General features: G+C 40.7%; 1 protein-coding gene across 2 annotated transcripts in view; it reads right to left on the bottom strand.

Moving 5' to 3' along the window:
• Nucleotides 1–2,604: 2,604 nt before the first annotated feature.
• ahcyl2b (adenosylhomocysteinase like 2b) overlaps nucleotides 2,605–16,928 on the bottom strand; it is a 38,962-nt gene continuing 24,638 nt past the window's right edge. Inside the window, exons 2-17 of one of the 2 annotated variants that reach the window (XM_042402805.1) lie at nucleotides 13,783–13,894; nucleotides 10,437–10,580; nucleotides 9,774–9,874; nucleotides 9,573–9,675; nucleotides 9,318–9,412; nucleotides 8,742–8,848; nucleotides 8,159–8,275; nucleotides 7,959–8,022; nucleotides 7,445–7,533; nucleotides 7,278–7,348; nucleotides 6,167–6,261; nucleotides 5,198–5,296; nucleotides 4,109–4,177; nucleotides 3,885–3,963; nucleotides 2,999–3,119; nucleotides 2,605–2,755 (exon numbers count right to left, since the gene is read on the bottom strand). In XM_042402805.1, the coding sequence (XP_042258739.1) occupies nucleotides 2,749–2,755; nucleotides 2,999–3,119; nucleotides 3,885–3,963; nucleotides 4,109–4,177; nucleotides 5,198–5,296; nucleotides 6,167–6,261; nucleotides 7,278–7,348; nucleotides 7,445–7,533; nucleotides 7,959–8,022; nucleotides 8,159–8,275; nucleotides 8,742–8,848; nucleotides 9,318–9,412; nucleotides 9,573–9,675; nucleotides 9,774–9,874; nucleotides 10,437–10,580; nucleotides 13,783–13,894 (1,473 nt within the window). In that variant the 3' untranslated portion in view covers nucleotides 2,605–2,748. The remainder of the gene's footprint in view (nucleotides 2,756–2,998; nucleotides 3,120–3,884; nucleotides 3,964–4,108; nucleotides 4,178–5,197; nucleotides 5,297–6,166; nucleotides 6,262–7,277; nucleotides 7,349–7,444; nucleotides 7,534–7,958; nucleotides 8,023–8,158; nucleotides 8,276–8,741; nucleotides 8,849–9,317; nucleotides 9,413–9,572; nucleotides 9,676–9,773; nucleotides 9,875–10,436; nucleotides 10,581–13,782; nucleotides 13,895–16,928) is intronic. The other variant, XM_042402806.1, reaches the window with a different exon arrangement.

Genomic DNA, 16,928 nt, shown 5'->3' with positions numbered 1-16,928 from the left:
TTCTTTTATTAGACAACTTAAAATAGGTTTGAGAATTTTGCCAGTTTGCACTGTATGAGGATTTACAACAATAAATACAGGAGTTGATTTTTCTTTTCCTTCCTATACTTTTAAAGGTTGTCATATCTGTATATAGTATGTATATACATATACGATGCTGGTGTCATCCCCCGCCCACCCATGTGTTGGTCAGCTTACGGCTGACAAAAAAAAACAAACCAAAAAAAAAGGTTTCTCTCCCCCTAACGCACAGGCTAGGATCCTGAGGCAGCTGTTAACAAAGCAACCATGGCCTACAACAGAAAAAAGGATGTATAGAAACAAAGAAAGACATTTAGACACACACACGCATCATCATCATATAATCAGCTCAGCTTTCTCTCAAGAGGTCACACACTTTAACACGCACTCACACATACAAAAAGGGAAAAAAAATAAGACTTTAGACAGCAAGTTTAAGAACTACACTGACAACAGATGACACTACTTTAAGAGGGGATTCTCAACAGCACAAAGAGACAGAAATACACAAACATTGGCAGGGATCAGTGTGACACTGAGTTTGCATATGGTGGCGGCATATGAGCGTACAGTAGGTTTATCTTAGAAGCTCCAACACACCTTCAGAATTACATTTTCTTCAGGCTTTATTTTGTTTTCACAGAATTTAAAGACTTTGGTTGGAATTCGGTTATATGTACACTGATGGTATCGCTCAAAAGTCACAGGTCACACAAATAACAAATAAAGGATGAAGTGTGAAGGTATATTTATATTTGAAGTGAGTAAAATATTTATTCGACCTGTAAACAAAGTTTTTTTTTTGTGCTATTTCAAACTGTTCAAGAGTTGGAAAATGATAAAATTTGTATTTCAAATACAGTACAGTAGGTCCCCCAAAAAATTTCAGACCTGCGTAATGAGCTACTGCATGTGTGTGTTCAAGCATCTGATCCCACTGTGTGAGAGCAGAGCTGGCAGCGTCTCAGAGAATCTGATTGGTTCAGGTGCACTGCCTGTCAGGTGAAATGACTGTCAGGACTGTCTAATTTCCACTGTCAGGTCAGCTGAGGTCAAGCTGCCGAGGATGACGACTGTGCAGCTCATTATACCAGAAAAGTCTAAGCCTTTCAGGTGGAGAGAGGACACTACGGTAAAATCAGGAGTAGCACGCCAAGTTGGGAAAAAGGCAAATGCACATGAATCTGTACAGATGGGAAACTTGATGGAGAAAATGGTGGAATTTAAGTCCCAGATTTTTTTTGTTGACTACAACTGAGTACCAAGGAGTTGTGGTGTGTATGGTAAGTACAGTAAATCTTAACAGCACCATACTCTTCAATGAGGACCTGATTGAAGAAATCTGTGTTAGTACCGGCCCGGCAGCAACTTACTGCACATTTGGTATCTCTGTAAATATTCTGTCACAGTATTCAAAATGAGAGTTTAAGTACTTTTAATACACTTATCATTAGAACATTTAATTGCTTATTTTATGACATATGTTGATTTTTTTCCAAAAGTAATGATATTAGATGGCGCAAGAGAGAAAAAGATAGAAAAATCTTAATTTCTATATAAATATCTAAATATACAGTTACCCCTTGTAATGATCTGACAACCTGCCATGCTTCTAATACAATATAGTCATTCTTTATAAAGGAAAAGACAAAATGCAAAAGGTTAGCTCGCACTAGCTTGAAATACTTTTCATTACTTCAACACTGGCGTCGTGTGAGCAGCGGGAAGCCAAGAAAGAAGCTGAACAGCCAATGAGATGGTTTCACTGTGAGTTTGAGTGACAGGTGGGAAGAACCGGTCACCGTCCAGTCATACTTAAAAAAAAAAAAAAAAAAACAGAAAAAGAAGAAGGTACTGACAAACTACAACTTGGCTTATCCGGAGGGACAGAACGCATTAAAAAAAGTGTTTAAAAACAGACACGACTGTGAATCTCAACGAAACGATCAAATAAAAGACATGATATGATTGGACCCTGAGACCCCACCCAACCCCTCCCACTAGGTCTAGCCCCGCCCTCGCAAATATTACACAAGAGAAAACAAAAACATAATCACAGGTAGAAAAGAAAAGACAACAACAACAACAAAAAAAAAAGGACAGGAAAAAGTGTCCATCACTAAATCTTCAAAAAGGTCATCTTCATTCACAGATTTTTTTTTAATAATTTTTTTTTTTTTTAATATAGTATATATCTTTTTAGCGTCAATAATTTCATCTTTAATAGTTAAACAATAAAAGATCTGGCGATGGGAAGGGAGGATGGAGGATTTTACATACAACTCGACACACAGATGGGCGTCTAAAGAGAAAAAGAGATAACGGTGGTGAAATGACGAGTTGACGGGAAATAAAACGTCTTAGAGAAGAAGAAGAAGACGTCCCTTAACGTGGGAGCTAGCTAGTGGCAAATGACGGGAGCAGCTCCACAGAGTTAGAGTTAATGTTATTATTATTATTATTGTTGTCAAGCGTGAATAAATTAAACAACTGCCATAAGCGCAGGAAAAGCCACGCCCCCTCCACCCCCCCCATCCCACCCCTCCCCCCTCGCCCACAGGCTTAATCAGAGCTCCTCCCCCCCCCATTTATAAAGCAGGTGTGTTGACTATTCTGTCCGTCCTTCCTTCCTTCCTTCAGTCCTCCTCCTCCTCCTTCTCTTCTCCTCTATGAGTCTGTGCGATTCATGGAGTATTGGTATTTCTTCTGTCCGACCCCAACACTCATTTAATACCTTCAAGAGAAAGAGAGAAAACACTCAAAGTCAGACAAATATATATACGCTAAATTCGACGATGAACTAGCAGGTAAGAGATGTGGTGTCTTACTCAGTGACACACAGACAGCAGAGGGTTAACAAAATCCCCAGATTCATTAAGCTCCAAGACTAGCAAATCCCTCTCTTTCATTTTTAGCTTCCGCCAGCTGAACTGATAAACTCTTGGCTGTTTTCTAGTGAGTTGAGGTGTTTTCATACCTATAGTAGTTTGGCTTGAAGGGCCCGTTCTTGTTCAAGCCCAGATACTTGGCCTGCTCGTCAGTCAGCTCTGTGAGATGTGCGTCGAACGTAGGGAGATGTAGGCTGGCCACGTACTCATCTGGAGGGAAAGAAACGCGTTAACATTCACCAGGCATCTGTGGCTGATTAATCATTCAAATGTGAGACGGAAGCAAAGACGCACTCTGGGATTTACCGTCTCTCCATCTCTTTCTTTATTCTTCTATCTTCCTCTTTTCCTCTCCTCATCCTTCTTTGTGTCTCTACTGCCTTCTTTTCTCATCTCAGCTCTTCCTTCTCTCTCTCTCTCTCTCCATCATCTTTCTGTCAGTGTGTGCTGTGGTAGCAGCAGCCGTCACCTGAGTGACCTACATTTGGCTCCCTGTTTTTATATACTATGTTATGTGTGCTTCTCTAATCCACAGGGAGGAGAGCTAAGGATGCGACAGGCAATGCTAAAGACACGCTGTGGGCTGTATGCACGCATACATATGTGCACAGACACACAGGGCTCGTTCTACTGTGAATGATTTCGCTATCCGGGGAGACAACTCTGGATTAAACAGATAAAGTCGGCCACATGTGTTCGGTGTTGTCTGTGGAAATAAATGCAACACGCCTGCGGGCTTTCTGCTGAGGCAAACACAAACTCTGTAATGACTTCCTGTTAATCTTCTTGCCTGGTGGCTACTTAAGTACCCAACATGATATCATGTGTCTCTCTGACCTGATATTTTACTGTGTTTATGTTATCAAATCAGAACTATGTTATCAAATTTTTAGTGTCTTTGTCTTATTCGGCATTAAGTGCTCTTTGTCCAGGGTTTCTTCCAATAACACAGACTAAACTGGAGGAAAATCTTACCCATCTTCTTGGGCAGCAGGTAAACATCCTGTTTGTAGCGTCCCTCTGGGGCATTGTACAGCTCTATCAGAGCCAGCGCCTGGGCAGAGACACAAGTGTTACTCACGTGCGCACACAAACACACAACCTCTTCTGGTTTTGATATTTTAAGCTGAGTGAGAGCAGTGCAAAAAAAACACAAAATCAATCATGAACCAACAATGTAAATGATGCTCAGGGTTTACCTGGGTAGTGGCGGTGATGGAGAGCACGAAAGTGGGCACAGTGGAACAGCTGAGGTTCAGCAGACGACCCTGAAGAGGAAAAGACGTAGTTGAAAAAGGTTTTTAACTCTTTAGTTGAGAGAACAAAGTGTCAGGATGTAAAAATCTGGCTGAGATGTTGTTAGAAAAGAGAAGTCTCTGTTAGAAATGAATCATCTCGAGTCCAGCATAGGGAACAGAGAAGGGTTGTATTGTTGTTGTTGCTTGATGAAAGCAGAATTAAATGTCCAGTGCACTTTACAAATCACACATATTCTAACATTTAACTGGCCCCCTTCCTATAAGAGGATGTGGGCTTTTTTTAAATTGTGGAAGGAGCTTTAGTTTCTTTATTCTCTCATTGTGCTGTTTTGACCCCTGTGAACTGAACACAAAGAGCCTCTACAGCTGCGACTGTCTTGTCTGCCAAAACGCGTCTTCGTGACCCATCTCTCGCTCTAGTTTAGCGGTGGGAGACAAGCACGGATCTTGAATTTGTATAAATAAATAAACGCTTGAGTATTTAGTATTACATTGTGAAACGGTTGTAAAACAAAGAGGAATGAAAAATAGCTCCTCTTTGACGTATTTACTATTTAAAAACTAAAGTAAACTTTAAAAGAAACCCGGCGATCTAAATTCTCTTCGTTTCAGATATACTGAACGATGATGTCTGGGTGATGTGCTATAACTTTAGACAGACATTTTTGGAACAAGACTCTTTTTTTTAGGAAACAGAACTTTTGGAACAGAGTGCGATTACGGAGGCGGGGAGAAGTGAGGAGCGGATCTACTGATGTGGTCGACACCTGCTGCAGATCAAACAGCAGCAGAGAGGCAGGCATCGACGGGCTGGCGGGTTGTCTGTCTGGCCCTGTCAAGACTGCTCTCATTCTGTCAACCAAGTAATCCTAAACTGCAATGCATCTATGCAGTGGTGTGTGTGTGTGTGTGTCTTATCGCCATAGAGCTCTGTGATTTCACTCATTGGTTGAGCAAAAAGGTAAATATATGGTAAATTTGTTGTGAGGCGGCTTTTAAAGTTGTTTGAATAAGTGCATGTGCGAGTACCTCAGCCAGCAGGACTATCCTCTTGCCGTCAGGCCAGATGACGTGGTCCACCTGAGAGCGCACTCTCTCCCAGGTCAGCTCGGGGGTCCGCAGGCTCGCCTACAGGATGAGACAAACATCATCAGGAAATATTTACTTCCGCTTCTCGTTTTCGTTGGGATGAGCAGTCTTATGCAAAGGGATAAAAGTGTGCTTGCTCTTTTCCAGCATGTAAGAAGTGACAGTTTGCTCTCATATCTGAACTGCTTCCTTTCACCACTACTTTCTGATTGCTGAAATCCATGCAAATCCTCCATTTTTTTCCTATTCCTAATACTTCTATTTTGATGTTTTAAAGTTTTATGGTCAGAGAAATACAGTCAGAGTAGAACAACCCTTATCTTTGTATTATACTGGTGCACTCAGTGTTAGAAGTCTACAGTTAATGCCTAAAATGTAAAAGTAATTCAACTACTGTCTTTATATTTACCTCAAAACTAACGTCAAGCATCAAAGACATCATAACTTTCATTAATGATCTGCTTTAAAAAAAAATTCCTGATGTCTGAGACTCATTGTCATGTTTTAATGGTTTGTAAAGCTCTAGCAGCCTGACCACTGAACTATTGATCAGGCCTTTCACATCAACTCTACTGGCTCAAGCTAAGCTGTCAGTTACCATGACGACAATGAACACTCACTGCCCAAGGTTAGGCTTTACAGACAGAAGAACAGTCAGCGTGTTGTCACTCGTGTCATCAGAACTGACACTTTTTGTTTCTGGATTCTGTTTTGATATTTGATCATGCTTCTTGATTTGTTCTGTTGTATAATTGTCTTTTCTTGTGGACCTCTAAAAGACAAACTTGCTATAGAACAAGTTGAACTGTGCGATGGCTGTAACCTGTATTGTTGTTATTAAATCTGTTCAGCCCACATGTAAGTATAGATAGAGAAAAAGGAGTTTATGGTAACTGGCTGGTAACTGACCACATCAATCTCAGTGTTGGAGTGTCCCATGTTGCAGACAATGCAGCCGTTCTTCATACGGTCGAGGTACTCTCTCACCACCACGTTCTTATTGCCTGATGGGAGGGAGAGAAAAGATAAAGACAAATGCACAAAGAGCAAGAAGTGGTGACAGACAGAGAGAGAGCTCAATTGAGACAGAAACAAAAGACAAACTAGAGTAGATTTTAAGTTTTAGCAAATGAAGTGTTGCAAGGAGGCCCAATAAGGTTCAACTCTTTTTTTACTATACTTGATTTAATTATATCTTATCTCACAATTTATCATTGTTAATTAAGTCTGAAAATGTGATTACATTTCAGCGTTCCACTTGTCTGCGTAGTGCATTTTTAAGGATCTGTACATGTTTCATGTTTCATCCATTTATTTTTTAAAATTATGAATATTTTAAAAAGCAATTGATAACTTATTTTGCTCATTATTTCACGGGGAATCCAACAAGCTTTCTGAATTTTGCTGCGAGGGCTCTAATGAGAGAACTTAACGGAGCTGACAGTGAGTGACCTTATTAGAGCTAATGCCTGTCCTGTTTTATTTATTTCACAGCACTTTGTAACTGTATTAGGACAATCTCACGCAAACCACACAAATCGTCTTCCACCTTCATTATCTCTTCCTGTTACATTGCAGACTGAAGCTTCAACCCTGAAGACAGCAGTGAATGAAGTGACAGCGGTGAAGCAGAGATGAGTCGTTCTCTGCTTTAATGAAGTGTTCAGGACGACTTAGCGGAGAACTTGATTAGTAACTGTTTCATGTTAATGATCATGAATTTAATACAGTCTGCAGTGACAGAAATGTGTTACTGTCTCTTGTACTTCTTGAACCTTCCCGATGCACAGGATGCGAGTTTCCCCTGTGTAATAACTGCATTTATTTATGCACTGTTATTTGTGGATTACGCCCCAAAACAAAAACCAACAGGACAAATCACTGTGCAGCTACTGCAAAGCGATTAGTCAGCAATTTAATTATTATGATGCAGAACTACTTATGAATCTCAGCTTCACACAGTCAGAAATAAATGAGAGATTCTTCTTTATTGAGACAGAAATACAGCAGCTGAATAAACCTGTGCAGGTGATGACGATGTCCACTTGTCTGATGACTTCATTGAGCTTTACCAGCCGGAAGCCGTCCATGCTGTGATCGGGAGAGAGAAAATAAAGAGCATAAGACTAAAAGAAATGTCAACGCCGGCAGTGATCTATAAGAAACTCAACCCGTCAGAGTTCTTACCAGGCCTGCAAGGCACAGATGGGGTCGATCTCTGTGACGTAGACGATGGAGCCCATCGCTTTGAGGGCGGCACAACAGCCTTTTCCCACCTGCGGATGACAGAGGAGAGATATTCACATACATTACAACAGACAAACGTGAAATCAAAGGAGACAACATAATGTCACGCCACATGATGCTTGCTGTTTGATTTTAACTACAGTAACCCAACATAATCATGTACAATATACATTTATTATACCTTTAGGTGTTTTATAGGATAATGTCCATGATATGGCGCAAAGCATACAAATGGATCAGGAATAGGACAGCAAACTATGTGCCCTGCTAGTAATAAATAACTTTCACAGAAAATGTTTTTTTTACTTGAAAGATATTTTTATAAGTAGATGTATCATAGCCTTCATGTAATTTTACCCTGTTTGTATTCAGGGGAGAGAAGATTGCTCTAACATTTTGGTCTTTCAGTGAGAAAAGCACTGTGTATGAACTTGTTTCAGTGTGTCAGCCTTACCTCTCCGTATCCACACACCACCACCTGTTTGCCTCCGAACATGACGTCAGTGGTCCTCTTCAGGCTAAGAAACAGAAACAGAATTATTTCAGCGGCTGCTTAATATTTATTCAGACCGTTTGGAGTAGAGCCCTGCGACACTAAATGTTCAAACAACAACTGTTTTCTTAAGAGTTCTGACACAGGAGACTGTTTCATACCCGTCTAGGATGGACTCCCTGCAGCAGTAGAGGTTGTCAAACTTCTGCTTGGTCACTGAGTCGTTGACGTTCATGGCTGGGACGCACAGCTTCCCCGCCTTGGACAGCTGGTACAACCTACACGCACGTTAACATACATGAAACACGATAAAACAGATAAATCATGTCATGTTTAATGTTGACAATATAGACTGAAACCTCCAGTGATACACAAAGCAATACGTTTGTATGTTTTATCATTTAATGATTTGTTATCATTAAATAAAATGAATATTCTACTTTATATTCTACTCCTATACACACTGCAATGCATGCAATGCTGCAGAATTGTGTAATCATAGCACACTTGTTAGTAGAGAATATTTTCACCACTAGATGGTGATGTTATACCAGAAACTGTATGAGCGTGTGACTGTATGTGTGTCTTTGATTTTGCGTATGAAAATTTACTTGCACATTCTGCCATTTAAAATAATTATCAGTGCTTTTCTCTGCTGAGCAGTGACGTATTTTATGACTTTTACAAGAAGCGCTGCTCAGCAGAACTACACAGTCAAGGATAGAGGCTTCATGCAAGTCTCACCTGTGCACACCGGTGACGCTCTCCTCTACGATGCCCTTGATCTTCTTGAACATGTTGGGGTATTTTTTATAGATCCAGTGAGTCAGGTCTCCACCGTCATCCAAGATCTGAAAGACAACCAGGGACAGACTGACTGAATCTCAAACTTGTAGATCAGTTCCAGGGTCAGATAACATATCTTCAATTCAATCAAGTTTTTTTTTTTTTTAAATCAACATTCAATAGAAAGAAATCTGTTTTCCCACGGGAGTATTTTCATTTCATGATAACATTTAAATGTATGTATGCTTCAATCCTGGAAGTCAAACAACATATTTGCATGTTTTTAATCAAAGCTAATCTCAAAATGCAGTCATGCACATTAGACTGCTAATCCTTTTTCTTCTGCACAATGTGGCAGGTAACTAATCATCAATTAAAAATAGACGCTCTACTACATTCAAAAATATCAAATTATTTGGTGAAAATTGCAAATTCCACTATGCACCACCTACAGTGATTGTAGGAGGGGGGGAAAAACAAAAAGATATTTCTCTCATGCTTTAGTAAGCTTTATTGAGAATGTAGGTGTGCTACCATGTTGGGTTGCCAGCCTTCAACGTTGACACAGCGATCGATGCACCACCAGAAGTCGTCCTCTGACTCGCCCTTCCACGCAAACACACTGAAACCTGGAAAGAGACGGGAAGTATTTTATACATAGCAAGAAAAGGAAAAACCCCACAGAGGTGGAGAATGAGTGAAAAGGAGCCTCTGAATATTTTAAAGCAACAGGAGAGAAGTAAAAGGCAGGTGTCACACACACACACACACAGGAACACAATGTCTCACCTCCCTCTGCCAGGGCAGCTGCCACTTCATTCTGGGTGGAGTAGATGTTGCAGGCTGCCCATCTACACTGAGCCCCCAAAGCTGACAGAGTCTCCATCAGCACCTGAGGAGACGGAGCAGGAGTCAGATATGGCTGCCATTATTATGATTATATTTACACTGGAAGTGAGTGTGTGTCTTGTGTCTTGCGTTCCTACTCACAGCAGTCTGGGCAGTGATGTGGGTGCAGCCCACCACCTTGGCACCAGCGAGGGGTTTCTCCCCCTGGGCTCGCTTCCTCAGAGCCATCAGGGCTGGCATCTCTGGAGGAGGAAAAACACACAAAACATACAAAATGGATATGGGAGAATCAGCTGGAAGCTCGAATGAAGGAATTCCCATCATTTAATCCTTCATCGCTAATCCATCGACTCATCCAGCTGAGGGATACTGATGCTAAGGACATAATGATGTGTGTGTGTGTGTGTGTGTGTGTGTGTGTGTGTAGCCTGCAGGGTTCAGCTGAGGCTCTCTGTAAGTTCTGTGAAGTAGGCTAATTAGGGAATGATGTGAATAATGTGTATTTGATTTTTAAATGGTGTTCTCACTTGCGGTGGCAGGGGACATATGGCCACCCAGCAGAGCGGAGGAGGTGTTAGCAACACATGCACATCACCGACACTCTTTGAACGTAGCATGACCTTGCATCTACACCTTAAACAGTTCATCTTAAGATTCTACCCTTTCAAAGTGAGCAGTGACAGTCCCTTATTTTACAAGATGCCAAATATTCTATTAATAAATGGCATAATAATAACCAAGACTGAGATAAAAATGTCTCACAAGAAAAAAAAAAAAAGAAAAGAAAAAAGAAGCCAGACAAACCTTGCTCTGCAATCTCAATCTCTCTGCGTCCGAAGTCAGCCTGTTTGATGTTTTTGATACAGAAGTCTCCGTTGCCCTTGGAGTTCTTCTGCTGTTTGTCCCGAGGAGACGTCTCATCATCAGAGCTGTCCGTGTATGACGCCGCTAAAAGACAAACACACACACATACATAGAAATTGTCAGCATGTCACACTCATAAAGGCACAATATAGCCAAAAAAAAGTCCTGTTGCAATACAAGTAAAAGTTTGAAACATAATTTAAACAGGATTTTGTTTTCTACAGGATTTTTTTTTTCATCCAGAGCTTTAAGGTTTCAAAGTGCAGCACAAACACAAAGTGCCTTGGATTTATGTGCTTTTCCCAACCCTGCAATTTGAGTTTGCAAGGCCATGGATTCTGCACAGCACTGAGGTGAATTGATTATAAAGCTGTCTTCAAAATCTTTTCCTCCTACAGAGCGACTCCAGCCTCTTTCCAATATTAAGACTGCAGTGCAAAGTAAACACAGTATAAAAGTGGAAGAAAACATGTCATGGAGAAGTATCAGTGCGGCTCAGTGAGATATAAACAGTGGTACCCACTGCGTACACCAGCACACCCGGTGAGGAGATGCCTCCGTGACTGGCACCAGTAGCGTGTGGTTCCTGTGTTACTAGCTGACTCACTAAGCAGGTGCAGTGTGTAAAAGCAGTTGCACGATGCCAATATCACTCCTACCGCCCTTTCTAAATGACCAGGGACCAGTATCAGATACCTTGCCAGCATTGTAACAATGCTGAAGTTAAAGGACATGCTGTACTGTGCCAGTACAGGAAAGGCTTAAAACAGAAAGGTAATAATCCAAGAGTCTACTGTTAGGAAAAAATCTTCTTTTGAAATCTGCCATCCATACTGACAGGAGGAGAGGGAGGGGGGGGAGAGTGTGAGCTGAGGAGATCTTAGGGGTCATGAGGAATGTACTGATACTTGCAAAGGATTCTGGGACAGAGCTGAAGATAGTGTGTACAGCTAGTCTGTTTCAGACACAGAAGAGTTTTAGATTCCTCTAAAAACATAAAAAATGAAATATATCTGACCTTTACCAACCTAATACTTAGTCTAAGCCTTGTTAATCACTGTTACTTAAAGAAATGTATTTAGAGATTCTTAATTTTTGTATTTAAGACAAAAAAAAAAATTTAACTCAGTATTTGCCAACAGTGATTTTTGACCATTCTATCAACCTTTCAATTATTACTTCCCGATCAATATTGAGACATGGTTTAAAAAAAAGAGTATTACAATGTTCATAAAATCCATCTGCTATGCTTTTATAGAGTTGGACAGTTTGGAAAAAAAAAAAAGATCCCTGATTAAGAGAATCTATACCAAAGTGGTCTCGGGAAAAGTATTACTGGTGTGTTCAGAGTGTCTCTGCACTGTGGGAACCATCAGAGAAATAAGAGCCACTCAGGTGAAGGAATTATGGGAGAAGACAGCAGAGGAAGGGGTGGGGGGTGGGGGGTAGGGGGTGGGGGTGGGGGGGGGGGGGGGGGGGGGGGTGATAAAGAGGGTCAAGGCAGAGACAGTAGGGCAGTGTGAGTTTCTGAAAATAACCCTAATATTGGCAGCGCTGACAACATTTCACTCATTTTATAGGGGTTAAGAATAGCTCAGATGTCAACATAAGAAGAAGCCAACAGCACAGACAAAACACTACAGCCTGTCAAATCACTGCGTGAATTAAAATGCAGACTAAGCGCTCTCATCACTATCACAATATCTAAGGGGGAAAAAAATCCAGATCATTATTTTAGTCATGATCTGACAGCGTGGGGCTGGAGAGGAAGGTTGTTGGGAGGTAGAGGGAATAAGAGCCGAGCTGAGAGGAAAGAAGAAGAAAAGAGAACAACAAGATTTAGTGCGGGAGAACTGGAACGAATCCAACTCTCACCTTAGGTAGGTAGACTACACTGACTGTGCCAATTTTGGTTTTAGAGCTGTAAAGAGTTGAATTCAAAGTTCGAAATGTTACGTTTATAAGAAAGAAGGTTAAAGAGCAGTCACCTGTGGACAACCTGCTCTTTCTGTCAAATGTTATTATCGAAAGGAACCAAAAACTCTTCTGGAAAAGATCAGGTGACAAAAGGAACACTGGCAAAAATCTTCTGTAACTTCAGATTCCATTATATTTTAGAGAAAACTCTTTTTCTAAGAAACAAATACAAGCAGCTAAGAGTTAAATGTGTCATGATTTACTGTATAAACAAAAATTAAGAACAATATTGGGCTGATTTTTATTTTCCTGAGAGAAGATAAACCCCACAAGGCCTTTTTCTCAGCTGACCCTGATTGGTGTTGCTTGCCTAACAAAAACAGCCTCCCAATGTGCCAACGGGAAGTCACAGGATGAAAATGTTTCATCTTTTTCTCAGTAAGTGAGAGTACTCACTACTCAGTAGACTTTTTTTTAGTACCCCTGACCTTAGGGACCCATTACAGCCATCTGCTAATACTGACTAAAAGTCATTTTGTCCATCTGTCATCCATCTGTTTGTCCATCATATCCTGCCTACTGTCAACTGTCTAACACACAGATTAATTCATCATGTTAATGGTGTCATTGGAAGATCTGTGTCCTGTGACTGACCCTGACACACAGCAACAACTCAGAGTGCCTGAAATTGAAGCAGATTAAGTGGTGACGTTTCCGAAAAGTCTGCTTTTAGAGTGCTGAGAAGAGGAGTGACAGAAAAGGTCTTAGCCTTATGTTATGTTTCCTTGAGCTGTGTTTTTCAAGGGGTAAACTGTGGAAAAGGTGGCTGTATGGGTGCTATTTACATATGTTTTAACAGGTTTTCTTAAAAAATAAAAATAAAAAAAGACACTATTTTTCTGCATGACTGCTCTGTAATATCATGAATGGCTTCCTCTGTTCTCTTCTGGTTCATTATACTTATTTTTACATCCATTTTTTCAGCCAAGAAAAAGGTATAACTACCTCTAAATCCTCTGCTACCCTCATCCATCTGTATCAGTGCTATACGCTGCACCAACATGTCCACATCTCTCTCTAACTTTCTCGTCTCTCACCACTGCAGTCATAAATCAGACTGGGGATATAATTTAGTTTCAACCACACCTAATACTTCTCTCTCTCCTCCAGAAGATCCCCAGCAAGCTAATCCTCTAACACAGAGCCCACAGTTTCACATGAACTACAGTGTCAGAGTGTGAGAATGAGAGACACCAAGTACAACCAAGCAAAGGGGACATGGTACTTTCTAGATGTTTGGTGTCTCTACAGATATTGAGTAATACAGTAGGAAGTGTGTGTGTGTGTGTGTGTGTGTGTGTCTGTTTACCTGAGCTGTAGCTGTCTGTGGAGGACTGGGAGATGGAGCGGGACAGAGAGCGTCGGCCGATCTTGGAGGGACGCTTGTTGAACTCCTGTTTCTGGTCGGCGAACTGGATCTGCTGGTTGAGAGGGAGCTGAGATCAGAACTCAAGGTTTTTACGACTGCATAAATGTAAAAACCCATGAACATTTGACTCAGGTCGTGCTGGGTTTATGTAAGGACAGCGGGGTTTTTTTTTTTTCTGATAAACTAAAAATGTTTTACAGATAAGAAAAGATGCAAAAAACCAAGATAAAAGGGGTGATAATAAATAGAGGAGACAGAGCAAGTACATTGCAGTCTCCAGGGAAGGAGACCAGCTTTGAATTCACTCTCACTTTAGAAGATAATGGAGACAATGAGGCTTTTATCAACCAACGGCAAGGCTACACACAAGGTACAACAGTTCATCCTGGTACAGTGAAGTGAGCAGTCAGGCCACCGACTGACCATGATACTATCGCTCTGTTGATCTTTCCACTGTTGCATCAGAGTCAATGCTGCTGCATCATAATTCATGTGCTGATAAATTATCAGTCATTTATTGACATCACCAGTTATTATTAACATCGTCAGTGATAATGTTATGAATTATTTTCCTACCATAAAAATCATACAATCATGCTGATGGGTGAGTTTTGAGGCATGAAAACAACATGTAATTTTGAGCTTTTTCATCTCTGCCTGAGAGGAGAAAAGTTGGGTTTGTAACTGTTGAATAACACCCACAAACAGAGATTTTGCCAATGCCGCAGTTCTCTGACGGAGGTGGTGAAAAGGCTTTTCAAGATTTGATAAAAAAGGAGCAGAACGAATGTTGTTCCTTTTTCATTTCCAGTCTTTACCCTTCTCTGTGTTGAAGGCCGTCCTTGAGTACAAAACAACTTCGCCACAGCAAATATTTTCAGGGTTTTTTTGTTTTGTTTTGTTTTTTTTTTTAAATTAGAGAGAAATGACAAAACCAAAATTCTGACTCAAACACATCCTCTGTGAGTCTGTAAGTACGTCAGAAAGCTCTGCGTGTGTGTGTGTGTGTGTATTAATTCACTCAATGTGGAACACTCAGTGAATGACACACAGGGCAGAACTGTTTTCCAATCACACAGAACTCTGAGTCAGCTCTTACATCGACACATGAAATCATCAACAATATCAACCATTTACTCATTTCTGCATTTTTTTTCTCTCAGTTCTTAAAAGGGAACTATTATGCTTTTCCTTATTTTCAGTCATATATATATAATGTTACAGTGTCGGGTTTTATTTTAAGATGGCCAAAGTGTCAAATAATGAGGTAAACGTATGTAGAAGTAATAACTGTGAGCAAAATGCACCAGCTTCAGACTGCTCTGAACGCTCAGTTTTCAAGTTTTTTCTACTTTCAGCCTGAGCTGATGTCAATTTGTGACAGATTTCTTTATATGGTCATCTGCTCCACACACAGTGCGCAAGTTCACTGCTCCTCTCTGCTAACATTATGGCATTTTTCTATTGTTTTGGGAGTAGTCACGCCAAGCCATGACTCAAGTCAAGCTGGCATGCTGTGAGTGTTTTTCCATTACACAGCAGGGCAAAGTAAAATAAGTAGTTCACCTGTTGGAGGTGTGCTGGTCTTCATCAAACATCATCATCACTGTGGCTGTTTCTGCTTGTACAATTCCTCCCTGGATTATTTCTAACTGATCCGCTGAACAAATAGCTCCAAATATCTCCATATGTTGTTGTGTTGACTGGTTTTTAGTGTCACTAACAAAGCTCTGCTAATTCGGCGAGGAACACGTTTCATTTCCTGTAAATTCTTCACAATAACGTCCCCTGTTATTTAGTAATTTAAAAGCTTTTAATATGAAGCAGTAAAGCAGGAAATATTGGGTTTGCATCGGTGGTAACTTAACATGACTCTGCCCCTCGGCAGGCTTCCGGAAAGCTGGCCAATCAGAACAGAGGCTGAACTAAGTGGCTGCATAAAAGGGCCACTATAAGATAAATAAGGAATTTTTTGAACTGCGAATCATACAAAGTTACTCTAATGGAGTCCCAGAATAAAAATATAGAGCTGGAAATGAGCATAACAGGTCCCCTTTAAGTAGTGCTACTTCCCCACAGCAATAATGCAGATTGGAGCATTGACACCTTCCAGATAGTCCCATAATGAACCATAAACATTATAGCTCTCAGACAGCAAGACCATAATCAAACACATCACATAGAGACAAGGGAGGAAACAATTTCCTGGTACTTAAGTTGTTCAAATCCAATGCAAACAAATTCACTATTTGCTTACTTTCACTTCCAGCTGTTTGTGAATGTTGGCTATTAGCTGCTAAACATTTCAGCTGCATCCAGAAACCGATTTTCTCAAACTCCAGATTCTGAATTCAAGGCATCACCAAACTCATCCACTCTCTCCTCCCGCTCTGTTTTCCTCTTACCTTTTTCACACAGGACTCACTGCTTTCCCCATTCTTTTTCTTCTTCAGCATTGCCACATGTGTTTGATGAAACTATGGTGTGTGCCTTGAGCGTGTGTTGATGGAGACCCGGTCTTTCGAGGTCTGATCATTTAATAGGCTACCCTCTTCTCCCTCTGCATCCGTTTTCCTGCAATCCTGCCAAAACTGGTCGGACCATGTGCCGGCAGACACAATGCAACGAATTGTTTCCCCTTCCTTTCATTTTTGCCCTCCCTCTCTCCTACCTCTGTTTTCTTGTTTAATTGTCGATTGTTCCAGAGATTGGGCCCCTGAATTACTGGCATCCAAACCGAAGCTAAGCTTTACCCCTGCTGACCCAAGATGGTTATGGTGTGTACCTACTAAGAGCAAGATAGAAAATAACTAAAAAGGTATCAATAAGTAAGTATTCTCATTTGAGTTTATTCAGGATTTAAAAAAAAAAAAAATCACTAAAATTTGATGTTACTCTGTTAGGAACATGTACATTTTGTGTGTCTTGTGTCTTCTTTTTACAAGGAAAGTTATCAAGGAAGGAAAAAATGAAAGAATATGATGTCAGCCCTTGAGAGGCTGCTTGGAGGCCCTTAAAATAGCTAAATGTGTTTTCCAAAAAAAATAGGGTGGGACTCTATGGGATTTACTAAAATGTATCCAGAA

The sequence above is a fragment of the Thunnus maccoyii genome, chromosome 23 (assembly GCF_910596095.1).
Source record: "Thunnus maccoyii chromosome 23, fThuMac1.1, whole genome shotgun sequence".
NCBI classification, from domain to species: Eukaryota; Metazoa; Chordata; class Actinopteri; order Scombriformes; family Scombridae; genus Thunnus; species Thunnus maccoyii.
The sequence above is the reverse complement of the archived record's forward strand: the minus strand, read 5'-3'. Positions and strand labels throughout refer to the sequence as shown.